The sequence below is a fragment of the Euleptes europaea genome, chromosome 2 (assembly GCF_029931775.1).
Source record: "Euleptes europaea isolate rEulEur1 chromosome 2, rEulEur1.hap1, whole genome shotgun sequence".
In the NCBI taxonomy this organism is placed as follows: Eukaryota; Metazoa; Chordata; class Lepidosauria; order Squamata; family Sphaerodactylidae; genus Euleptes; species Euleptes europaea.
In genome coordinates, this window is record NC_079313.1 from 81424846 (window position 1) to 81450578 (window position 25733).

The 25733-nt window shown below is 45.0% G+C and overlaps 1 protein-coding gene across 1 annotated transcript; it reads left to right on the forward strand.

Moving 5' to 3' along the window:
• Positions 1 to 25443, forward strand: GNAT2 (G protein subunit alpha transducin 2). The gene is made up of 9 exons (XM_056867561.1): positions 1 to 114; positions 9765 to 9807; positions 10824 to 10965; positions 12330 to 12487; positions 19109 to 19237; positions 19534 to 19663; positions 22923 to 23076; positions 24181 to 24391; positions 25367 to 25443. The coding sequence occupies exons 1-8, from the start codon at positions 9 to 11 to the stop codon at positions 24369 to 24371; spliced, it is 1053 nt and encodes a 350-aa protein (XP_056723539.1). The 5' UTR covers positions 1 to 8; the 3' UTR covers positions 24372 to 24391; positions 25367 to 25443.
• The last annotated feature ends 290 nt before the right edge of the window (positions 25444 to 25733 follow it).

The following is a 25733-nucleotide window of genomic DNA, read 5'->3' on the forward strand; positions in this document are numbered from 1 at the left end:
ACGGTGAAATGGGGAGTGGAGCAAGTGCTGAGGATAAGAGGTCCAAGGAATTGGAAAAGAAGCTACAAGAAGATGCAGACCAGGAGGCAAAGACAGTCAAGCTGCTACTGCTAGGTAGGTATGCTTCATAGGGCGAGTTACCCTTAGGGAAATACCTTTGGCTCTTGCAAGGGGAGGGAACTGCAAGAGGATGTCACCATTAATGAGCAAAATGAGTGGTAAAAGATGTCTGCGCTTGCATTCATTTGTTCATTACTCACACATACCCATGAAGAATCCTGAAAAGAGATCCTAGCTATTCTAGACCAACAACAATGGATGGGATGGAACAATATTTTAATCTCAGTAGGGTACCAGCGGTTAAAAAAAAAAAGCCCCACAACTGTGAGGGGCTTTGAGTTCTGATTTATCCATGAAACACATGGATTGAATGAGTCTATGTATCGGTATGTTGTTTTCCAAGGTGACTGTGGCCTATGGTCAGTAGACAAGGTGGTTAATATTTCTGCCAAGCAACAGAACTTTGTAGATGGCAAAAAAAAGGAAGTAGAAAAGAAATAGATTGAGCAAGGTTGTTTTTGTTTGTTTTTAATCCTACAAAGGATTGAACAATAACATTTTAAAAAACTGTTTGCTGAGGTCTCTCTTCCTAAGTAGCACCAGATGGTTTCTCATTAGCTTGATGGCTTCCTAAGTCAGCCGATTAGCAAGGACACAGATCTTTTAGCTCATTGGGTGTAGCAAAAGGTCACAAACACTCTCTTCTGCAAAAGCAATCTGGGGCACCATGATTGTCAAACGCGATTAAGCAATTCCGCAAAGGGATGATGCCTGAAGGAGAACGAAGGTATGGCTCACCTGCAAAACTCTCTTTAGCACTAAACATTTCATTTCACAAGCAAAGGTGGTTGACTTCTTGGGTTGACTTCTTGGTACGAAAGGGAGGACTTTATCTTGAGATGGTTTCTTCTTCTGCCACATAAGAATGAAATAATATAAAAATAAATTCTAAATGCCCAAAATAAAGGCTTTAAGAATCCATAAATAGTTCTGCCAAATGGTTCTGTTGTTTAAGTGATAACCTGACTTTGTTTACAATTCCACTTGAACACTCAGGAGACTGAGGTGGTCATGAGATAGGGAGGCAATGTTTGTATGAGTGAAGTAGTCCTTCCAGATCCTTGAGCCTGCGTGGTGTTCAAGAAGGGGAGGACATTAACTGTGGTCTTTTCTTTCCCCCTTGTAGGGGCTGCAGAATATTCTGTGTAGCAAAAACTGACCATTATTTCACAACAATTAGTAGAAATTGATAGCTTTTTCTGTCATTCATTACATTGATGTTGTATAGGAGGTTGTTGTCCTTGGTGGAATTATTTGAGTGAAAATGTACTGCTTGATTTCAAGTACACTTAAACAAATATGAACTGGAATGAGTCCCGGGTTTCGAGCTTGTCCCCCTATGGGGCTTCCATCATATCTGCTCTTTTAATCACTAGCAACTAAAACATAAGAAGAGCATTGGAAGATGCAGTGGCGAAGGGCTCTGTCGCCTTTGCATCCCACCCTTCAGGGAGCATACATAGTTCTCACCTCTTCCGCTTTATCTTCACAACTATCCTGTGAGGTAGATTAGACAGAGGGTGAGTGACTTGTCCAAGGTCATCCAATGAGCTTCATGACTGAGTGGGTATTTGAACCTGGACCTCTCAAATCCTAGTCTGACACTCTAACCATTAGCCCACATAGGTGAGTGAGCTGGTGTCCTTTTTCTGCTTTTCAAAAGTTGGCCATGAAGCATTGCTGCTTTTATGGCTATTGGCCTTCTGTAGACAAACCAGGACATGTAGCTTTGTTATCAGCATGCGTTCTCCTGTGTGTCTTACCCCAGCGCATATTAAATTATTTAGATGATATCAAACGGTGGCCTCAATTTCCTTTAACTAATCTAGAAAATTAATTAGTGAGGACAAAGTTTCCAAGAAGTTTGTACAAGAAGAGGGGTAGAGCAAAGGGTATTTGACACACAAGCTTCCTTCATCAGGGAAAGTGGCAGAGTGTTCCAGACCATTGCAGACAGTATTCGACATTGTGGTGGAAACATTTCTGTAATGGATTCTTTCAGGAACAAGTGGGGACATCCTGGGATGCAGAAGCTAATGGTAATGCACATTGTATTCTTGGACAAAGGAAAAGGAACGTCTTGTAAGATTCTGTTACATTGCAGTCCGAAAACAAAAACTTTCCAGCCAATTACAGCCCAATGAATGCCAAGAGGTAATGCCAAGGCCAGAAAGCCTGTTCATCCACCCTGGCTCTGGAGATAAAACTAAAACAGAAGCACTCTTGTCATTTTACTTACACTAGGAAAGGATGTTGCCACTACTTCCCCATTAATTCGACAGCACTAAGGTTGAGGGATTGGAAACCACAATGATTCAGAGAGCTGCGGGAGGCCTCCTTGGGCATGGAGACACTTTCTTATGCCACTACTTCCTCTTACAGAATAGCTTATTGAGAGAATGCTTTCCCAACAAATAGGGACATGTGTCGTTCAAGCAGTCATGCAGCAAGTAGCATGTACTCACCTACCTCTGTGCAACATGTCAAGGGTTTATTGGGGTGACAGCAGGGAGGTTGGGATCAGGGCGATAAAGCCCTAACTCTAAGCAGCTTCCTGTTTTGGGTTAAGCAGCTTTAAGTGATGAGATGAAGAAACATACCATGGCCGCTGAAGAAGACTGAAGGGCAAGGAAAGAAGAAGGCAGAATTAAGAAAGGCTGAGAGCTTTGTGGAGAACAATTAGAGTACCTAGAATGTTTGTTGCTTTAGTATAAAATAAGAAGGGCACCAGCATAGTTAAAGTGTGGATCAGTTTGGAAATGCTGAGAATACTGTTGTATTTAAGCAGACTTTTATTTTTAGAAAAGGAAACATTCAATATTGCCACCAACACTATACTTGAGGGCCCACATTGGTCTCAAATTGCCTTGGCTTAGTTGGTTCTCAGTAAAACTGGAGGTGCAAAAGTAGACATGGTTGAATTATGCTGAGAAAAACTAACACTTGCTCCTTAGCAATGCTCAGTCTTCACAGAGTGAAAAACTAGCCTAGACCGTTCTTATGATGGGCTGATTTTGTTCTTGTCCTATTTTAGTATTGTTTTTCAGTGGGATGGTTTTGGGAATGACTGTTGTAGGTTAGTGAAACTCTCTTAATTCAAATGTATGATCCATACCACTTGCTAAAGAAATGGGATTCCTGGATAGATCATCTAGATTCGAGTCCAGCAGCAAATTAGAGACCAACCTGATTTTGGGGGTATAAGCTTTTGAGAGTCAAAGCTCCCTTTGTCAGATACAACTTTGAGTCTCGAAAGCTTACACCCCAAAAGCTTTGATTCTCAGAAGCTCATACCCTGAAAATCATGTTGGTCTCCAACAAGCTGTGGAAACCATTCCACAAATGATCCCATGGATGCAAGAGATTATGTTGGACCTCACCCAGCGCCATGGCCCCAGTCATTCATGGACCCCCCCCCCCCATGGCTGCTTTTAACTTTCAAAGAAGATCACAAAGAGATCGGACCATGGACTATACTCCTGCTAGCACTAAAGTCCCATCACTCTTCGTGTTGTAGAAGGGCTGAAAATAAAAAAATGAGGGAGTGTAATGGGTAATGTGTACTTTAATGCTGGAGAGGAGAACTATGCTAAGTTTTAAAGTAAAAAAAATGTATAAAAATGCAAGGGGTTGCTGGGTTGTGGAACGAGTAGCCATGTTTACAATTTGTAAGAGATATTTGAGCACTCTCCCCCTTTAATTGCTTGAGCAGGAAGGTACTGGTCCTGTAAAACATTTAATAAAATAAAATTAAACTTTAAAGAGTAAATCAAGTGTTACAAACTTGGGGGAGATAGGTGCTGAACAGTGTTGACGTTTAGGCATGAGACGTAATTATTTCCCATGTTTCAAACTAATACCTGAGGAGTGACTATATCTTTGGTTTCTATAGGATATAAAAATGTAACCAGCAATGGTCTTGGGACTTTTATGCAGGGACGTTTCCCCGCGGTCACTCCCACCAACTGCTTCAGGGACTCCTTTTGATTATGCATGCCTTTCCCACCGGTCAGAGGTCGCCTTGCTGTCCCCACGCATTTTGCCTGTGTTTTCCAGATGCTGTTGTAGCCACAATCTGGACAATGTGGGCAAAATGCATTGGGAGGGTGAGGTGACCTCTGACTGGTGGATAAGACATGCATAATCAAAAAGAAGCCCCGAAGCAGTTGGTGGGGGTGACCGTGGGGAAACGTCTCTGCATAAAAGGCCTTTAACTTTACTACTTTTTGGAAGGGGGAAGATTAGACTTTCAGAGTTGGTCTTTTAACCCCTCTGTGAATCTTGGCCTCTCCCCAAGCCTGAAATGGTACCCATAAGGTAGTCAAGTTGCTTGTCACTAGTGATGACACCGCAGGCACTGTCCAATAGGTGCTCATGACAGTCCTGCAATCACAGTTCACTTAACACTCTCAAGTGCAACTGACTTGCTGTCTTCACCCTACTTTTTGGGGTAAAACGGGAAGCAACACAAGAAGATGTCAATTTGAGGGATAAACAATAACCGAAGGGAGGCCAGGTGGATCTAGTCAGGCCCTTTTCCCTATTGTAAAAAAAGCAAACCAACAAATCCAGCAAAGTGTGGGCTCTAACACCAAGAACATTAAATCCATATCACTCTTGTCCCCTAAACAGCTGATACACAGTACTGAGAGAAAGGATCAGTGTAGGAGGAAACTTGAGGAGCTTCGGAAACACAACACCCAAGTATTAAAACAAACAAGGGTGGATACAGAAGGGTCTGTTGCATGGAAGAGACTGTGTGGCTGCATGCTAAGGCCAGCATGGGGAGACACAATATACTCTGTCCTGTATCCACTTCTATTCCCATGGCAACAATCTTAGTAATTGCGTTGCTTCTTTTTTTGACTGCATGTCGTAGTGACTCCCACAGCAATTCCTGTTCTTCTTTCCTGACGGGAACGGCATAGTCCATGTTCTCTTCCTGGCAAGCAGCAAAGCCATATAAAGAATACCGCGTTTCAAAAGAATTTATATTCACAAAGGTGGTGGCAGCAGCTGAAGCGGCAGTCGTCATAACAGTAGTAATAGTAGCTCCTTAAAAAAACAACCCTCCCAACTCTCTATGCTAACTTGCTATGTATTACTTTCCTGGTTTTAGTGTTAGAGGTTTTATTGATTTGCTTTTTGCTGTGGATGTTCACTCTTAACTTGTGCTCCCCCCCCAGTTTAATTTTTGTTTTTTACTTTTTAAATTATATGAGCCAACTTATGAGCTTTTAGCTAAAGGCAAGAGATATGTTTTAAATATTTAAATGTCCTTCTAGTGTGCCCTTTGCCCTGACCTGGATGGCCCAGGCTAGCCTGATCTTATCGGATCTCAGAAGCTAAGCAGGGTCGGCCCTGGCTCATACTTGGATGGCAGGCCACCAAGGAATACCAGGGTAGCTACGCAGAATAGAAGGCAACTGCAAACCGCCTCTTTTAGTCTCTTGCCTTGAAAACCCTACTGGGTTGCCATTAGGGTTGCCAACCTCCAGATACTAGCTGGAGATCTCCTGCTATTACAACTGACCTCCAGCCGATAGAGATCAGTTCACCTTTGGCAATTGGACTCTATGGCATTGAAGTCCCTCCCCTCCACAAACCCCGCCCTCCTCAGGCTCCGCCCCCAAAACCTCCCACCGGTGGAGAAGAGGGACCTGGCAACCCCAGTTGCCATGTCAGCTGTGACTTGATGGCACTTTACACATCCAATGTGCCCCTCAGGATGCTCACATACTACTGAGCCTTCCAGCAATAATTAAAATGCATTTAACACTGAACTATCATCAGGGGTGTGTCAGTATGGAGACCATGGCCCTGCTTTATGGAGAACAGCTATGTTTCCAGCATCTAGGGCCCGGTTTCATTCGCCATTTTAGGGTAGAAAGGGTTTGACATCTGAAGGAAGAAGGGGCAGTAAAGTTACCACATAGTAATCATTCCAGTTGAGCAGCAATGGTAGTAATTCCAGCACACTGCTGCAGCACTAAAGAAACAGGACTGCTGTGGCGCCTTAAAAACTAACAAGTTTTTAACTTAGCATAAACTATTGTGGGCAGCATCTGACAAAGTCTGGTTGAGGTTAAAAGCTTGTTAGCTGCCAGCCTCCAGGTGGTGGCTGGAGATGTCCCAGAATTACAATTCATCTCCAGCTAAGGTTGCCAACTCCAGTTTGGAAAATACTTGGAGATTTGGTGGTGGAGCTTGAGGAGGGTGGGGGTTTGGGGACGGGAGGGACTTCAGTGCCATAGATTCCTCCTTCCAAAGCATTAATTTTCTCCATATGAACTGATCTCTGTCACCTGGAAATTGGTTTTAATCTCAGGAGATCTCCAACCACCACCTGGAGGTTGGCAACCATTTCTCCAGCCAACAGAGATCAGTCCTCCAGCAGAAAATGGGTGCTTTGGAGGGTGGACTTAAACCCTGCTTGCTGTCCTTCCTTTCCCCAAACCCCACCCTTCCCAGGCTCCACCCCCAAAATCTCCAGGAATTTTCCAGCCCAGAGTTAGCAACCCAATAAAGTGGCACAAGTTCATAATTCATACACATTTGAGTATTATCCAAAGTTGGGGTTGCCAACCTCCAGGTAGTGGCTGGAGATCTTCCACTATTACAACTGATCTCCAGGCAATAGAGATCAGTTCACCTGGAGAAAATGGCTGCTTTGGAAGGTGAACTCTATGGCATTATACCCCACTGAAGTCCCTCCCCTCCCCAAACCCCACCCTCCTCAGGCTCCACCCTGAAAATCTCCAGGTATTTCCTAACCTGGAGTTGGCAACCCTACTTGGGCCAAAGTCTAGGCTGCCCAGAAGATGCTCAGATAGAGTCTGGACTACATTTGGGCTAAGAAAAATGTTTTTAAACATTTGTAGGCCTCATAGTTAGAAAACACAGGAAGATGTGGAACTTCCTATGTACTCATTAAAAAACAATGAATTCCTACTACTCCTTGTTCTGGCCAATAGGGAAAAAAGCATTTGGTACAATGGCCATAAAAGACGTGTTTCTTGTAGGGAGGCCTATGAAACTGGAGCCTGGTTTGCATGAGAGGAGTACCCACCATACTTTGTATGGGTGTGGGTTACATCCCTGCCCCCAAATTCTTGCTCTTTATATTCTGGTTTATAAAAAGTTTTAAAAAGAGGCAAGTAGCTGCTTCACTTGTCACTTCTTCAGCTAGGGTTGCCAACCTCCAGGTGTGGCCTGGAGATTTTGCAGAATTACAACTGACCTCTGGTGTACAGAGATCAGTTCCCCTGGAGAGGATAACTGCTTTGGAGATAGGACTGTGGCATTACATCTCAAGGAGGTGTCTACCCTCCCCAAACCCCACCCTCCCCAGGCTCCATCCCCAAATCTCCAGGGATTTCCCAATCCAGAGTTGGCAACCTGGTTTTAATACATGCATGCTATAAGTCTCCGACATTTGGCCCGGTCTGGTCAATGAACGCAATGCAGCAGAATTAAGTGGAAGAGAGAAAGACAATACTTTAGGGTGCAGGTGATTTATGCCATTTTTGAGCACTCTCCCATAGAAAATAACTCCATGCAAGTAAAAGAGAGATGTGCTACAGTGATACTTTTCTGCTTATGAGGGTTTTTTTTTCTTACACTGGGCAGCATTAAAAACGTGATCTATTACCTGTAATCTGAAGTGCTATATGTAAGGTTGGCAACCTCCAGGTGGTGGCTGGAGATCTCCCGCTCTTACAACTGAACTCCAGGCAACAGAGATCAGTTCCCTTGGAGAAAATGGCCTCTTTGGCAATTGGACTCAATGGCATTGAAGTCCCTCTCCTCCCCAAACCCCACCCTCCTCAGGCTCCACCCACAAAATGTCCAGATATTTCCCAACCTGGAGCTGGCAACCCTAGCTATACACAGTTCTGTGTAGACTGGGCCTGATATAGGAAGCAACCCTTAAGAATAGGGTTGCCAACTGCCAGGTAGTAGCAGGAGATCTGCTAATAAAACTGATCTCCAGCCGATAGAGATCAGTTCACCTGGGGAAAATGGCCGCTTTGGCAATTGAACTCTATGTCATTGAAGTCCCTCCCCTCCCCAAACCCCACCCTCCTCAGTATCCGCCCCCAAAATCTCCCGCCGGTGGCAAACAGGGACCTGGCAACCCTGCTTAAGAAGAATGACGTAGAGAGGCAGATAATTAAATGGCAGCAGTGCATATTGTCATAATAGCATGTTTTGCAGCCAGCTCCAGGCTTACTAGAACTAAAGCCACATAGACCTAGACAGGCCTTGATTTGAGCCAGGTTCTTACCAGTGCAAGGGAAGTAATTTTAGTGGCAGGGTGTAGCTGTGGAACATGCAGACACAAATAATGACAGAGTACTGCTAAACATGGGCAGTTTTACCTGCTCTTACCACTAAGCAAGACTTCACCCTCACTGTTGTCTGGGCTTGGGCTTGAAGGCAGGCTTGAACCCAAGGACTGCCCCATTGCTGTATTTAAAAACCAGGAAAGCCCCCTCGCCCCAAGATGGAGAGCGACAGAGGATTGCAAGGTGTTTCTGTGTCTCCTGCCCCAGGTCCAGGAGCTCCACAACCTTTGGACCCTCACCTTGGCCAAACTACACTCCCATTCCTCACCATACCCTTTCCCCTCCGCATCTTGGCCCCTATCTTCTCATCTAGGGTAGCCAACCTCCAGGTACTAGCTGGAGATCTCCTGCTATTATGACTGATCTCCAGCCGATAGAGATCTGTTCATCTGGAGAAAATGGCCACTTCGGCAATTGGAGTCTATGGCATTGAAGTCCCTCCTCTCCCCAAACCCCGCCCTCCTCAGGCTCTGCATCAAAAACCTCCCACTGGAAGCAAAGAGGGACCCAGCAACCCTATTCTCATCCCATTCCTTGCTTTCGGTGATTTGGGTGTGTCCCAAAATGTTCATGGATGAAGAATTTCCCTCTGTAGAAGCAGAACTTCCCTCCTCCTGCTGCAAATACAAAATATGCCTGAAATGCTGCTTTGCTCCTAGGGGATGGGGGAGGCCCAGGAGTATCTATGGGGAGTCAGAAGTCTGCAGTAGGAACTGGGAAAAATTGCCCCACATTGTGCACACAGAAATGTTAGGTGGAATCCCATCCAATAATTCTGGATTATCAAACGAAAGCTCTGAGTTATGGGGACAAGATTACAACCTTTAGTTTTCAGAGGGCCGATTGTATGTGACATAACCACAGGATACTAATTTAGTGAGTTTAGTAACATTTGCAGTCCTCAAAGCTCCTGCAACATAGTTTTAATTTCAAGTAATCGTCACCAAAGGAGCTGGTTCAAATGATAGAGCTGCTCTGCTTGCTCAAGCAGTTGACTGCCCATGCTAATGGTTTGCTCGCTTCAGAGCTGTAATATCAGAAGCGGCGGCTTAGGCAAGATTACTGCTCCTTTTTTATAGGAAATTCCAAGTTTACACTATGCCCACCAGCAAGCCGCTCACAACAGCAGCTCTTTGCTGTGAACTTGATAATCAGTAGGAATTCCAGAAGCAAAATAAATACAATCATCTAGTAAAAATGTTCCTTTTGTCTGTTGGTTAGAAAACAGTCGGTCTCAGTCTCTCTCTCCCTCTTTCAATATTCTGCCATAAATCGATTTCCTTTTATTTCTTCCAGGTGCTGGCGAGTCAGGCAAGAGCACAATTGTCAAACAGATGAAGTGAGTACCGTCTTGCAGAAAAGAGCCCGAGAGCCCAGGAAAATCAGACGTTCTTCAGCCTTTTCTTTCTTGGTGCCTGCCCTACATCCGGCCAGTGCAGCATTTCAGTGTTGCTGGCAACAGGATGTGGACAAAGGCAAATAACTTAAACAGATTACGGAAGGTTTAAAACACAAATATAAATAGCACTTAGTTAAACCAAGCTAGGAAAACAAGGAGCACCTGCTTGCTTCCATAAAGTGCTTCTGGGCAGGATGAGGAACAATTTCTTTTTCCATACTACAGAGTAGGCATCGACTGAACAACAGTAATTCCTCCGCATATGATTGAAATAACTCCCAGAATAAAACTGTAAATCTAGACTGCTGGCCAAGTGCAGAACAATATCTTTCTGAGCCATAGTCCCTTTTGAAATACATGCCCCAATGAACTGATGAAAGCACGATAAAGATGGAGACAGGACAATTTACTGTACCCTTAGCACTGTTTTCTCTGGAATGCTTGTAACTACTGCTGGGTCTTCCCATGGTAATTAAATTAGATCGAAAATACCAAATGATCAGCAGAAAAACGCAAGTTCTTTGGGGAAATGGGCACTTCCCTTTCTATCACTAACACCCCAGATCTTAAGTGTTAAGAGATTCCCAATTATTGAGTGACTGATCAGTTTTGACTTGTAAATCTACTCTTTTCAGTTGTGATAATTTCATGTTCCAGAAGCAGACTGTTGAAGCAAGCTATTTGCGGCTACCAATTCATCCCAAGGGGTGCTGAAAAGAAATTGGGTGGGGGGACATGGAAAAAAAAGGTATTGGACGGAAAATCATCATTCTGAAATGACAGTGTAGACCAGCTGAGCAGTTTAGAGCTTTTTGAGGGACAGTCATTTCCTGCAATGAGGGAAAGTTAAAATTAATTCCTGACTGCCTTTTGAACACAGCCCTTTGTTCTGTTTGGCATAGGCCCTCAATAGTGACATTTCTCCTAAGGCACTACATTCTCCTATTTTACCACAGGATTATCCATCAAGATGGTTACTCAAAAGAAGAATGTATGGAGTTCATACATATCATATATGGCAACATACTACAGTCCATCCTGGCCATCATCAGAGCCATGATCACTTTGGGGATGGATTATGGCGAACCAGGCCGAGCGGTGAGTGTTACCATTCCCAACTGCAACATGTTTTCCTTAGTCCAATTGGGATACCTGCAAGTGAAGGGTAAAGCATTTGGCACTCTGAAAGCAGTTTAATTCTTCTGTAGAGACAACGAAAAATGCTCGTGTCCTGATCAGACCCTGCAAACTGTAGCTGATTTAATGTTAGCAAGGGACAAGTATCTACTAAAGTTTCCTCCCTCGCATTCAAGGCCAATATATTGCTTTCCATATTTATGAAAAACATAAACCTCTCTGCTAGAGTGTCATTGCCACCAGTAAACCTATAACAGCCTCCAATCTATAGGCCCAAGGGATATTTCCAGAAACTGATAGCTGTAACTGGAAGGATGGAATACCTTGGCATCCAGCTAGCGAGGCTCAGGAAAGCAGTGATTGCAATGGAATATATAGTGAGCGCTCTTCCTAAATTGGTAGCCTGATTAAAAGCAAAGATAGTTCCCGGATTTCTCAAGCTGAAGCAGCTATTGTACATTGCCATCTAGTGGTAAAAGAAAGCCTTTTGCGAAGATGGGTTCACAGGAGCTCACTAATTAAAAACCACAATATCAGACAAGACCTGAAGGAGCACCCAGGCCATGCACAGCTGAGAAAATTAGTAGTGGGAACTTAGCACCCATGTAAGAAGACACAGTGTAGTGCAAGTGTAAAGGTGCCAAGCTACAAGCAAACTGTGCTTTGGGGTGCAGAGATGCCTAGAAAGTTGTGGTTGACCATGCCAAGATTGTGCCAAGATGGAAGCACACAAAGATGTGCCCATTTCAGTAGAAACATAGAAGCATACTTATGGAAAAATTTCTAGATTCAAACCATTCACAATAGATGATTGTCAGCATCTACTCTCAACATACTATAGGAGACTTCACAGCTTCAGAGGGCAAGCCAATGGAATTTCCTCATGTCCAGCTCTGAGGCAATTTACTGCAATTTGGTCCTATTGCCCTTTCCTCAACAATTGTTTTTGCTCTTAATTTAACACAGCTCTTCCTTATAGCTTTTAGATATTTGATTTTCCTTGTGTGCTTTTTCTATGTACATTGTTTTGCTGCATTTACAGTGCAATCCTAAGAGCACTTTCCTGGGAGTAAGCCTCACTGAATAGACCTGAGTAAACCCGCTTAGGGGTTCTCTCAGCTTGCTGGTTTCCATGACTTAAACAGGCCCCTTTCAGCTAGTCCACAAGGGGGAATATGTGAGGGAGATATGAACGTCATTTCTGAAAAAGATAGAACTAGTCCTGGTGGCACAGGAGACAATCACAGAGGAGGTTCAGTCCTTGAATCCCATCCCTCAAGTACCCAAGGCAACATGGCTGTCTTCCATGCTCTGTCTCTTTACAGGATGATGGACGACTGCTGTTCAACTTGGCTGACTCCATTGAAGAAGGAACCATGCCCACCGAGCTGGTGGAATGTATAAAGAGGCTCTGGAAAGATTCAGGTGTTCAGGCCTGCTTTGACCGGGCAGCGGAGTACCAGCTCAATGACTCTGCTTCATAGTAAGTCTGCCCCCTGATGCTGAATTGAAAAAAAAATCAACATGAGAGTGGAGGAGAGACAATGCACAATCAGCAGCTTTAGGGATTTTGACCATGAGGTTCAAGAGAGGCCATCAGCTTAGTGCTTAGCAGCACAAATTTGTCTTTTTTCAGACTTCCCCGTCTTTTGATGTACTGCCAGCCTCTGGAATGGCACGTGACCAAAGGCCATTTATTCCCACACTACTCTCCAAGACTATGGCCACCTTTTCACAGGGCCCAAGCAGTGTGATCTACTTCTGACTGGTTGACCGGAAGCTACTGGTCCTGTCCACAGGGTCCGATATTGTGGGATTACACCACTGGGAAGCAGCATCCATGTGTGTGAGAGAGAGGGGATCCCCTGTCCATACTACATATTTCATATGACCTTGACTTACACCAAGTCAGATAGCTGAACCATCTAGTTTATTGTAACTAGCAATGGCTGTTCAGGGTCTCAGACAAACTTGTATGAAACCCTTTAGCTGGAGATGCTAGGGACTGGACCTGGGACCTTCTGTAAGCAAAATATTTGCTCTGTCATTGATGCTAAATACTTTTTTTGAAGTGCAAAGAATGGATGGATGTGTCAATAGTTCTAATATACGGAAATGCTTCAGTCTACTGTACTAGCACTCTTGATGGCTCTACCATTGTGTTGTCATACCCAAATCTCCTTGAAGGGCAAACAGATGTTCACCGGACCAGCAGATTTGCAGATCCAGCCCAAAACATTCATTATTACACAATCTAAGTGCTGAATTATTACAAGGGCCTGCAGATACTCGAAGTCCGTCTTTCAACTGTTGAACTCCTTTAGGTTAGGGAATGCTAAGTCCAGACATCTTTCCAGAGCAACTTCTGAAGGTGCATCTTTTCACTGTCAGCAAGAGTGCTGTTTTAGTCTCAGTTTCAGTAGATATCTTACATACTTTTTAAATTGTTGCCACCCCCAAGTGATCAAGGTGAGATGGTTAGGAAGTGAACTAAACACACAGGGGGTAGAAGTTCTAGTTTTCAGTGTGCTAGGCAAGAGAACATAGGGAGGGAGGCAGCTTAACATTTTTGAATAGGTACAGAACAGAGACTCTTATGTCAGTGAATGCTTTTGAATGACTTCACAGCCCAGAGAACACATTGTCCTTCAATGGATTTAGGCTGATAGAAAAAGAGCAAGGCTGATGCATCTTGTTAGAGTATAACATTCCTTTTATCCCTTAGAAGCTCCTTGATCCATTGATCTTGAGCAGCATATATCTAGTGTTTGAGGGATATAAGGACTGAAACAAATCTTGCCACTGACAATGTAGCCTTGGGATCCCTGTCGCTTAGTAGAAAAGGCATTATGTCAGACACAGGCATTAGATTTGTATGTTAAAAGGGGGGAGATATAGTTGGAGTATAACATAGAGAGAATGCTTGCTAAACTGAAACAATATCCAAAAAAATAGCTTCTCCAATGGGACTCACATATCCTGCACTCCATTCGGTATGGACTGTGTAATTGGTGTTAGGGTATAAACAAGTGGCCTTCTGCATATTTTTAACCCTCTGCAGGTCATGCTGTTTTAATGCTTGCACATACATCCTTCCCTCATCAGCCAAATATGTTATAATCTCTTCTGTACACTTCTGTGTCACAAGGTCAAAATCCAGCAACATTCCAGAGGAGAAATGGTCAGTTGCACCCAACCTTCTTCTGGCGCCTTAAAGATAAACACATGTATTATGGCACAAGCTTTCATAAGCTAGAAACCTTAAGTAAGAAGCTCATAATGCATCAGTTTTCAAAGGAAACGTAGAACCCCCATCCTAAACTCTGACTCAGAAGGGCAACCAAGCCCTAGCTGGTGTATCCTGGCAACAGCCCAGCAGTGTACCCCCTGCTATACTGTCATCATGCTGGCACCCCACTGGTATAATTGCTACACCATGTAGAATTAGGCAGCCATTAGGGGCATGCCATGAGCAGAGTTACCATCCTTTCCAGCCGTGGGCACACCCCCAATGCTGGCACAATGCTATGCCACTGAAAATCCTAGCACAACTCAAAAACATCCCAGAGTGGCCTATGCAAGGAAAACACACACACCAGTGTAGCTTAAGATGCCAACTAAGCCCACAGCCAATTGCAGTCCTTCAAAGCGGCCAATCATGGCCCTCACAAGCACTATATAAACCCCCAGCTGAGCCACCCACAGCTCAGAGTTTAGAATGTGTTACGTGGGGTTACATCAGTCTGGCCCATGGTGTGTACACTTAGATCACAAATAGGGGGACTTTGGTGGTAGGAACCTCACAGAAGAGGCATTTTGCCAAACAAAGGCACACTGAGCACAAACAGCCAATGGGCAGAACAAATGTTGTTGCATTTGCCTAACACTGCTCTGTTCAGAACCCTTACAGGTACTCCTCCTGCTCAGGATACAGACACCAAAGGGGAAACCCTGCTCTCCCCCATGGGTGTGCATGTGCGAGGACAATACACTCACAACACAGGTAAGCAAGGGGGAGCCCCTGCCTTAAACTGGGACTGCGGCAACCATTTTCCTCTCCCCACTCTATACCTACACTGTGTAACAAGCCTGACTCCTGTTACTGTGGGTAGCAGTAACTATGTGCAGTGTTGAGGGGTGTGTGTGTGCAGATGTGCTCCAGTACTGTGCTTCCAGCATGATACCATGTTAGAGTCCCCCCCCCCCACATCCCTGCAAGTGGAGGCTGGTGACTACCAGCCGCTGTGCTCTAATCTGTGCTGCTGCTGACCAAGCACCTACGATGCCAATTGTTTTGCAGGTTCCGAGTTCTGTGGAGCAGCCTCAGCAGACAGGACAAACTCAGTTCCCCTGCAGTTCCCTACAAGGAACGGGTATGTGTTGGCTCAATGGTAACTCTGTGTACCTCACCAGGGGCAGCCCACTAGGTGGGCATCCTCTCCAATGAAGGGAGGGTGGAGCTGTGAAAACGCTAGAGCACCACATGCAGACTGTTGGAGCTCTTCCTGTTTCTGTGGAACATTTTCTCATTGCTCTCCTTCTGTCTGTTTGGAACCTGTGCAGGCAGCCACCCAACAGGGCACAGGACAGCATGATGCCAACCATCTGCCAAGGCAACGGCTTGACTGACCACTGCAGTGATGGGATTTGGCTGCTCTGGCGTGGGTTGCCAACTCTCTTGCTCCAGCTTAGCTCCTGCTTGACTGGCAGAGTTTCCCCACTCATGGCATGAAGTGATGGAGACAGCTTTACCTGTGATTCTGTGGTCTGTTGTGAAACTTGCAAAGGCACAGAAGCCTTTTCTAGGAGGAGAGGGATGGCAGCCCCAGTCCTCTGACTTGTTTCAGTGTTCCTCGTGCTGTTCAATAAATGCATAAACTGCTCTTCAGCTGTGTCTGTTTAATTGGGTTTCAACAGATTGGGCTTGGTTCCCACCCCCTGCCCATTCCTAACCTCAGCTGCCTTCAGCTTGGACCTCATGCCGGGAGGGGGCCAAGGTGGTGGTCCAAGTGGGCACAGAATGGATATGCTCTTGCAAGAGGGAGGAAAAGGGTCTTCAGGTTGCATGCTGCCCCATTGCTCTGCTGGTATCTGAGAAGCCATTAAGGGGTGGTGTGGGGGTGGACCAAACACAATGGTTATTGGAGCAAGGGGGAAGCAGGCAATGACCACTGAGCACAGGAGGGAGATGGTGCCTAGGGTCTTGATGGACAAAATGATGGACATGTGGAGCAGCCAATCAGCATGAGCGAGCCAATCCCCGCCCCCGATGTTTGATGGGACCAAATCTCACATGATGTGACTAAGAGTCCAGCTGGACTTCTGCAGGGCTCTCCTCGTGTGGGAACTGAACTGGGGGCCTTGGGTATGCTATGCCAGTATTTTTCCATTGCACTATGCCTGTCTCTGCAGTCTTCCCTTGCCCTGCTTCACTTGAGTTGTGTTGACATCAGAGATGCCTAATTCCTCATATTGTGTCTCATTGTTCCCATGTGTCTGGAAAGCAAAGTGCTCTTAAGTGAGTTTGAGCCAGCATCTCCAACCTGCTGCTGGGCAAAAGGTGAACTTTGCCTTCTGGCCAGCAGCTCCCTCACCAGGAATCAAACCCTCAACTATTTGCCACATGGATACCTTTTCCAAGTGAGCTGCAGGATGGTGGTGATGGAATTGCTGTTGGTGAGGGTGCAGTTGTGTATTCCCTCATTGCTGCCCTGATGTCCTCATTCCTCTTGTCTGGCAAAAGACTGGTTCTCCCACATCTCATCCTGGCCAGAATCTGAACCCTTGGCAGGAGGGGTCTTGGGTGGGCCATCATGGTTGCCTGTACTGAAGTGGTTGTGTATCCTCCCCTTCCTGTCCACCTAGCAAAAGGGATCTCAGATGCACATGGGGACTCAAACTTACACCCACAGAGCTCAATGGCGTATGTGGTGCCAAAGTGCGCCATATGGGGGACCTGTGTTCCTTCCTTCAGTGTAGTCCACATATGGGTGGCAACTGTTTGACACTAGGGGGCCATGGCCACGTTGTCCCACATTGGTTGGTTCAGCCTGGACCATTCACTCATGGAGGCTGTGGTAGCAGACTGCTCCAAAATTTGCTGGCAGGCTTGCTATGGTGCTATGCTGACCTGCTATGATCACTATGCTGTCACAGCTTTCTGAGGGATGTTTCTGTTGCTTTTTCCTCACTGTGGCCACAGGACAGCCATAGGATAGGGCAGGGGTCTCAAAACTGCGGCTCCAGAGCCACATGCGGCTCTTTGGTCCGTTGAGTGCAGCTCTCCGAACTTGGTTCGGAGCCCCTGCTCTTGCGCCCGCTCGCACCAGCAGCTGGGCTGCGGAGCCGGCGCGCCTGAGAGAGCGGGTGAGCGGGCGCGCTGTCTCTCCCCCCCCCCCCGCTGTGGAGAATGGCCGGGTCCCCCTTTCCCTTGCCCTCAATGGTTGGGAGGCTAAAGCCTCCCCTCCCCTCTAGCCACGCAATTGCTGGGCGGGCGGCTCGGCGGTTCCTGGCCCCCCCCCCCACCTATCAGCTGTTGGGCGGGGCGGGCTTCCTTTGGTAGACCTGGCCTCCGGCTGAGTCCCATTGGGAGGCCATATCTACCCACTGGCTTTCTTGGCGGTAGACCTGGACTCCGAGGAGGGGAAAAAGTCCCCCTTCAGAGGCCAGGTCTACCAATTGGCTTCTTTGGGCCTCTGGAGGCCAGGTCTACTGCCAAGAAAGCCAATGGGTAGACCTGGCCTCCCAATGGGACTCAGCCGGAGGCCAGGTCTACCAATAGGCTTGTATGGCGGTAGACCAGGCCTCCAGACGAGGACTAGACGGGGAGGGGGAAATGGCAGGGACTTACAATTTAATTTTTATCAATAAATAAGATCACTATTAAGTATGATATCAAGTTTTATTCAGTGTACCTATAGTTTAATTAAGACTTAAAACTTTAATTAAAGTTTATTAAGTTAATAAAGTGTACCTACCTATATAGTTTAAGAAATTTGGCTCTCAAAAGAAATCTCAATCGTTGTACTGTTGATATTTGGCTCTTTTGACTAATGAGTTTGCCGACCCCTGGGATAGGGGGAGGGGCCTTGGCTCAGTGGTAGATCACCTGCTTGGCATGCAGAAGGTCCCAGGTTCAATCCCCGGCATCTCCAGTTAAAGGGACTAGGCAAGTAGGTGATATGAAAGACTTCTGCCTGAGACCCTGGAGAGGAGCTGCCGGTCCGAGTAGACAATACTGACTCTGATGGACCAAGTGTCTGATTCAGTATAAGGCAGCTTCACGTGTTCACGTGTTAGTACTTCCAGCAGCACACTGACTTCAGGATTCTTAGAATGGGGGTTTGGAGGACTTGGGTGTCAGCTGTGCTAGCGAAAGCCCCGGTAGACCATATAGCTTTCTTTTGTTTTGCAGTAACTCAATTGACCAAGCTCCTTGACATTTTGCTAAACATAGTCATTAAAGGTTTGGAGCATACATATAGGGTCTTACTGAATCCACTGAAAGGACTTGCATGTGTTTGGACAGAAGTACTCAGCTGCAACTGTAAATAGACCCAATCAAATGGGACAAACAGTGGGGCACAACCCAAGGTTTCATCTAGCCAGAAATGCAGAGATATTTGAAAATACAGTGAATTAGCAAATAGTTGATTATGATTGATGCCACATTCTTTCCCCCATTAATTTCCATTTTTGCAGAGCGATGATTTGATCTCATTTCCAGCTGCTCTCAAGTGGATCTCTGCATGGCTGCACAGCAACCAGTGCTTCCAGCTATTTAGCTCTAAGTTTCTTTAGATTATATTCAGCCAAAGTGATGCAATGGCTTGGAGCAGGGAAATATGGGTTCAAATCCCATTTTAGGCATAAAGACTGACAGAGCAGTCCTAAGCAGATCTACCCAGAATCAGGGCTTACTGCAAGGAAGATGTCCTCAGGATTGCACTGTAATTGATTTTGGGCATAATTTACCCACTGTGCTCCCTACCTATAATTTTTTTAAAAAACTATCTTGCAGAGTTGTTGGGAGGGTGAGCAACTATTAGAGAACATTTTAAAATGTGCTGCAGAGTTTGACAGACTGCTCTATTTTCTTCTTCAGCTACCTGAATGAACTGGACAGGATCACAGCTCCCCATTACCTCCCCACTGAACAAGATGTACTGCGATCACGAGTTAAGACCACAGGTATCATAGAGACAAGATTCTCTGTCAAAGACCTTAACTTCAGGTGAGCAAAGCTCTTCCCCCTTGTTCTCTAGCTAATCAGAACTATGCCAGTTGTTCTGGCCAATTTTCACCGCAACAAACCTGTGTGAATTTCACATTTGATGCTGTAATCTTCATGCTCTCATCCAAAAAGCTGCATGAGGCATCTGTTAACAATCATGATGGATGTGCTTCTGATTTGGGTTTCAGGATTACCTGTTCACTTAAACTACCCTGCTAAGGAACCATGCTGCCCCTCTGTTGTGTGAGTTGGATAGTACTAAATGCATGCCACAAATAACGTTTTTCCTTCCGCAGGATGTTTGATGTGGGTGGACAGAGATCGGAGCGCAAGAAATGGATCCACTGCTTCGAAGGAGTGACCTGCATCATTTTCTGCGGGGCTCTCAGTGCTTATGACATGGTGTTGGTAGAAGATGATGAAGTGGTATGATTATAGCTCAAATTCTATGGGATCAAAGATTGGCCCACTTCCAAATGCGTCTGCCTCTGCCTTGCAAATCCTCATATTAAAACTCAGTAGGAACAAATCTTGCACCAAACACAGAGGCATATATATATCAACCAGATTCCCTCCCCAATAAATACTGATGGGCTAAAGCCAGAATCTCACACAGCCTACTGGAAGTTGTGCTCCCAGGTAGTGGGAGAGGGAAATAAGAGTGTGTACCCTCAGGGCACTTCGTGATTTGTTTGTGCTGCTCTGACGCAGTTTGTCTGTGCTGCTCCCAGGAAGCAAAACAATAGTTGCTTGACCCTAGCTTAACCCTGGTCTGAAAATGGATGTCCCTCTGCAAGCAGTTAGAATTTGGAGCTAGGATAAATTTGCAAAGCATAGCAACATCTAAGAACCAGTTAATTCCAGCCCTTCACTTGCATGTAAGGATAGGGGAGAATTGCATCAGCTTACGTCAAGAATGACATCAAAATCAATGGGGCTCTTAAAAACACAGGAATAATAATCATTCTAATCCGGCTTTTGCTCAAGACATCCTGGAGCTTTGAGTGGGAAACACATTTGCTCTGTTTCTTTTAAGCAGAGAGCCAGCAAGACACTGATGATTATAAAGGGGAAGTGTGGGTGGGGAATGCTTCTCCCCTGTTACAAGGTCTGCATGCCTCACACCCTTGGATGTGATTCCTTAATGGCAAATTTTATCTTTCCTGTAGATGCAAGAATGAAAACAGAAAAAAAAAACTTGAGTACATGGCACAACGCTGCAATTCAGCTCTAAAGCAATACTGGTCTGGATGACCTGTTCTCAAAGAAAGTTCCTACTGAGCAGCTGTTTGTAGGAAGAAAGCTACAGTTCCCTTCCAGAGGACACCATGATAATTATGAGCATAGATGGCTTAAAGAGGGGAATTAGACAGATTCATGGGAGATAGGTCTATCAGTGGCTGCTAGCCATTGTGACTCAAGGGAAGAAGAAGAGTTTGTATATGCCGACTTTCTCTACCACTTAAGGAAGAATCAAACCGGCTTACAATCACCTTCCCTTCCCCTCCCCACAACAGATACCCTGTGAGGTAGGTGGGGCAGAGAGTGTGACTAGCCCAAAGTCACCCAGCTGAATTCATGTGTAAGAGCGGGGAAACAAATCCAGTTCACCAGATTATCCTCTGCCGCTCATGTGGAGGAGTGGGAAATCAAACCCGGTTCTGCAGATCAGAGTCCACCGCTCTAAACCTCGACACCATGTTGGAATCTCCAGCTGCACACAGCCTCTGAACACCAGAGCTAGGAGGCAACATCAGGGGAAGGCCTTGGCCTCTATACCCTGTGGGTTGGTCCTCTAGGGCAACTGGTCAGCCACGAGGTGAAGCAGGATGCTGGACTAGATGGACGACTAGTCTGATCCAGCAGGGCTCTTCTTCTATTCTGACAAGTATTTTTCATTATATCTTCTACCATCTTCCCTTAGAAATCCTATTAAAAGGGGGGGGGGTCATAACAACATACCTAACTGTACAGAATATTTTAAATGCCAAGCTTGAACTTCCTCACCTGATTGCAGCCTCTGAAGCAACAGCAACAAAATGAGAGAATAGAGGAAGGGGAAGATGATTTGGCAGAAAACTGTCAGCTGCTTTCTCCTAGTCAAATAAAAGCAACTGTAGTCTGAGCATAAACAAGCAAAACCACATACTTGCAGAAGATGGAAATGGGGAGGTACTTGGGAGATTCCACTAAAATGTGACTTGTGAGTGTCTTTTTAAAAGAGATCCTTGTAGGGGAGGGAGTAAGCAGAATTTGCTATCAAACTCTTACCCTGATCATGAAATAGAGAAAACCTTGCAGAGCAGCACTTTCTAGGGCCAATCCTTTCAGCTATGCAGTAGCATCACAGGCATTAAAATGTTGGTTAAGACTGCGATGCGCTGGATGGTGGTAGGACACTGGACCTAGATTTGAGATAGCTGTAGATTTAGCCCCAAGCTTCTAGTCTGCTCTTTGATCCTGAGGAATGCATTTAAACTTTCCTTGGACATTTGCATGTGTCCTACCTAAACTAAAAGACTGCTTGGGGTAGAAATGGCAAGCAGCTTCATCATTGTCATGCTATTTGATCAAAAGCCATTGTAATTAGACTCCCAGAGTATGGAAAGCCACAATGCATATCAACAGTAGAGCCAAATTGCTCTGGTAAATATTTGCTCAGGTTGCAAAAACAAGTGGAGAGCCACAAAAACATTTCACGAGTTATTTTACAGCACCTTCTACCTTAGAGCCACATAGCATGCAGTGCAGGGAGGTGTGGTTTGAGTGGAAAACCCAACGAAATAGTGGACCTCCATGCAATGCCATCATACGTGTCTTCGATTTGTGAAAGAGCATTTTTGGATTGGACTTATTACACCATACCAAGTCTTATCTCTGGTTGTGTGTGTTAAACACCACCAAGTCGCCTCCAACTCATGGTGACCCTATGAATCAATGAACAGCCTTGCTCAGGTCTTGCAAATTGAGGGCCGTGGCCTCCTTTATAGAGTCAATCCATCTCTTGTTGGGTCTTCCTCTTTTCCTGCTGCCTTCAACTTTTCCTAGCATGATTGTCTTTTCTAGTGACCCTTGTCTTCTCATAATGTGACCAAAGTACAACAGCCTCAGTTTAGTCATTTTTGCTTCTCGGGTCAGTTCAGGCTTGATCTATAACCCACTGATATATTTTTTCTGGCAGTCCACGGTATCCATAACACTATCCTCCAATAAATTTCAAAGGAATCTACTTTCTTCCTATCAGCTTTCTTTGCTGTTACTATTTTTTTAGCCACCTCACGCCCCCGGTTATGACTTTTACCTTTTAGGAAAGCTTTCTTTTAAGCATCTGTTGGTTGGACTAGGACCAGGGAGAACCATGTTCAAATCATCACTTGCCATGAAACATACTGGGTGACCTTGGGCATCACCCTCTTTCAACCTGTCCTACCTCAGAGGGATGTTTACACAGTCAGGTGTGCCAATCACCCATTCAAGGTTACCTGAGACTCCCTTTAGATGTACCTCCAGCTGCATGGGAGCTGCTCTTCTGCAAGATGATCCCACAAAGCTGGGGGCTGCATCTGGGTGTCATAGCCACAGGGGCAAGAGCCCCTTGGGGGAGGGCACTATACCCATTTCAGCAGTCTTACCTGCCCTGTTCCATGTTTTCAAAAGGGCTTGGTCTCTCTCCTCTCTCTTCTAGAACCGCATGCATGAATCTCTGCATCTGTTCAACAGCATATGCAATCACAAGTTCTTTGCTGCCACCTCCATTATTCTCTTCCTGAACAAGAAGGACCTCTTTGAGCAAAAGATCAAGAAAGTACATCTCAACATTTGTTTCCCAGATTACGATGGTGAGTTGATCAAAACTTTCTTCAATTTCATGGAAGCCAAAATTATTAGTCAGGAGCCCCTTCGCACATGTTCCTTACATGACTGAACAGTGGTGTAGAGACCACACTGGCTCTAGCCAATGCATGACCAACAGAATGACCTTTCGGCATCAGAAAGATTACCCTGAGGCTCAGGACAGCCAACTGGGACAAAGAGCTATGTGGCTCAGGGGCTGCTCGAAGAGAAAGCAGGCGAAGCCCCCACTCCTCCTTCTTTTGTCAGCAGAGCTGCACCCCTTCTGTTCATTGGAATCAAGCCCATATACATGATGAACACCAGCATACATCAAATGCGTATATTTATCATATACTCATTGACATCCTTCTCTCTACAACTACAAAATGCAAGGAAAGTGTGTGAGAAATAGGTCTATTTGTTTTCTCAAAATTGTGCCAACCATCCCTTCTCCAGGTGCAAAAGTGTGTGCGGGGGGTGGGTGGGAGGTATGCATTTTAGGCTGCCACAGGAGGGGAAATCAAGGAAGTCATATGCTTCCATGGAAATGCCGCTCTAGATCTGACAATAATTTGAAACAAAACTCCAAGTATACACATAATTCATGAAGGAACATAGTCCTCTGATTATAAAACTACTTGCTGCACCTAAATTGCCGTAAGTGGTATCTTAAAACCTTTTAAAAAGCTGACAGGGGGGCTGCAAGAAATAGTTTGAAAAGGGGAATACAGGAGAAAGTAAGGTGTTTCCCTGCAAGTCCCTATAGGTCCCCCCCCCCCCCGCCGTCTAGTCCCATACAACTTGGCCAGACTGTTCCTGGGGAAGTGGCTGGCAGGGGGACAGGAGGAAAACTGTAGGGGCAGATAAAGGGGTTGGTTGGTAGTGGGAAGGAGAGAATGTAACAGGAAAAGGGGAGAGGCTATGGGGGCTTTCAGGAAAGGGGAATGAAATGCCCTTCGCAAGCCCCCTATTTTACTCTTATGCCCTAAAAGGCTCAGATTTAGGTGTTTATTCACCAGGGCATGGAGAAACTCATGGGATCTGAAATAAGTTTATATCTCTCAGTAACATCATGTTTATAGTTTCCCTTGTTTTCCTTCCGCAAACAGGCCCCAATACATATGACGATGCAGGCAACTACATCAAGCATCAGTTCCTTGACCTGAACATGAGAAAAGATGTGAAAGAAATCTACAGTCATATGACCTGTGCCACAGACACACAGAACGTCAAATTTGTATTTGATGCAGTGACGGATGTCATCATCAAAGAAAATCTCAAGGACTGTGGTCTCTTCTAAGACTTCAGCTTTTCAAACAGGTAATTTTCATTCTAAGGAATATTAAAAGGTTAAGTTATACGTGGTAAGTAACCTTCCCACGTGAGAAAAAACTCTCTGAAGCCTTTTATTCAGTGGGCTACGCAAAGGCTGCTCTCTACGTTTTGAACAGAGAGACCCTCGCGACTGATCTTGCACTCTAGTTTATTTCCGTATTCCATGCTTACAAATGTCATCCTTACGGCTCTTGTAAAAGTTCACTTGTTTCTAAAGCAGTCTCAGTATCCTCAGAGTGCAGTACATTTTTGCTTAAACTTTAGACTCATTAAAAGCTTACTCTGTTAGTGCAAGAACCTGGCAAGTGTTTCTGAAATGGATGATGAACTGAATCCTGAATTCCAAGACAAGCTTCCCAACTTCCAAGCAGATGGCATTATAATCTTTGTATTACAAAATAAAAGCATTAGCCAAGAGAACTGTTATTTCTGTGATAGCTAGGAGATAGTCCTAACCTGAATGAGGATACATATATAGATACGAACTGTACAGAAATCATTATGATTTTTCATACTTTACAACTTTTTGGCATTGTCGTTTGTATCAGGGTTTTACATATTATTTGTTCAAAAAAATTCTTTTGCATTGCCTCAGCATTGATATAATTATTCATGCATAGGTTTCTCTGCCATCCCAAGATTTGAAAATGTGAATAAAATTAGAAAAGCAGTGGAATATTCATGCAGGACAATATCACCTCTAGGTCACAAACCAACCTGGTAGTAGATTATGTGAGATGTTGCTTTCTGCACTCAAAATGCTGTTGCAATCAGAACAGTCTCAAGACTAGTATTGGTTAATGAACTCTGAAAGTTTTACAGAGCGCTAAAGTTGAAAGAGATTATTGCAACACCTTTATCAGGTAGCATCTTTCACTCAACCTGTTCTGTTTTGGAATCAAAATTTAATTTGATTTCTTTCCTCAAAATACTTTTTCTCCTGTTGTCTTCTTCTATTAGGAAAGACTTCCAGTTAGCTTCACTGTTCTGCTAAGCAGAGCCAACGGAGAAAACAAAAGTCACTAAAGCAAAAAGAGCTTTACCCACCCAGAACATAAACAGCATACCAACAAAAAGGTATGAAGGAGCAAAGCTAAAAACCTCCCATCTCCCCATTGTTTTCTTTGGCAGGTTTCCTTCTTACTGAAGTATTCTGCAGCCTAAGTACTCAAACCATTATTTGCAAGACTACACAGTCTGCAAACAAAGAATCACGCATGTGACCACTGGACCTTCTTCATATGTTTATGCAACCATGTTTTTAAAAAGCACATTTCTGTGGGAATGACACAACCAGTGCTTTTGTGGATTCGTTGATAGAACTGTT

What these genes read in the sequence shown, in the direction of transcription:
- GNAT2 (XM_056867561.1), top strand. Translation starts at nt 9, where the DNA reads ATGGGGAGTGGAGCAAGTGCTGAGGATAAGAGGTCCAAGGAATTGGAA. An exon ending in ACAATTGTCAAACAGATGAA is followed by an intron (nt 9,808 to 10,823) that starts GTGAGTACCGTC and finishes ATTTTACCACAG; the next exon opens with GATTATCCATCAAGATGGTT. An exon ending in CTCAATGACTCTGCTTCATA is followed by an intron (nt 12,488 to 19,108) that starts GTAAGTCTGCCC and finishes TTTCTTCTTCAG; the next exon opens with CTACCTGAATGAACTGGACA.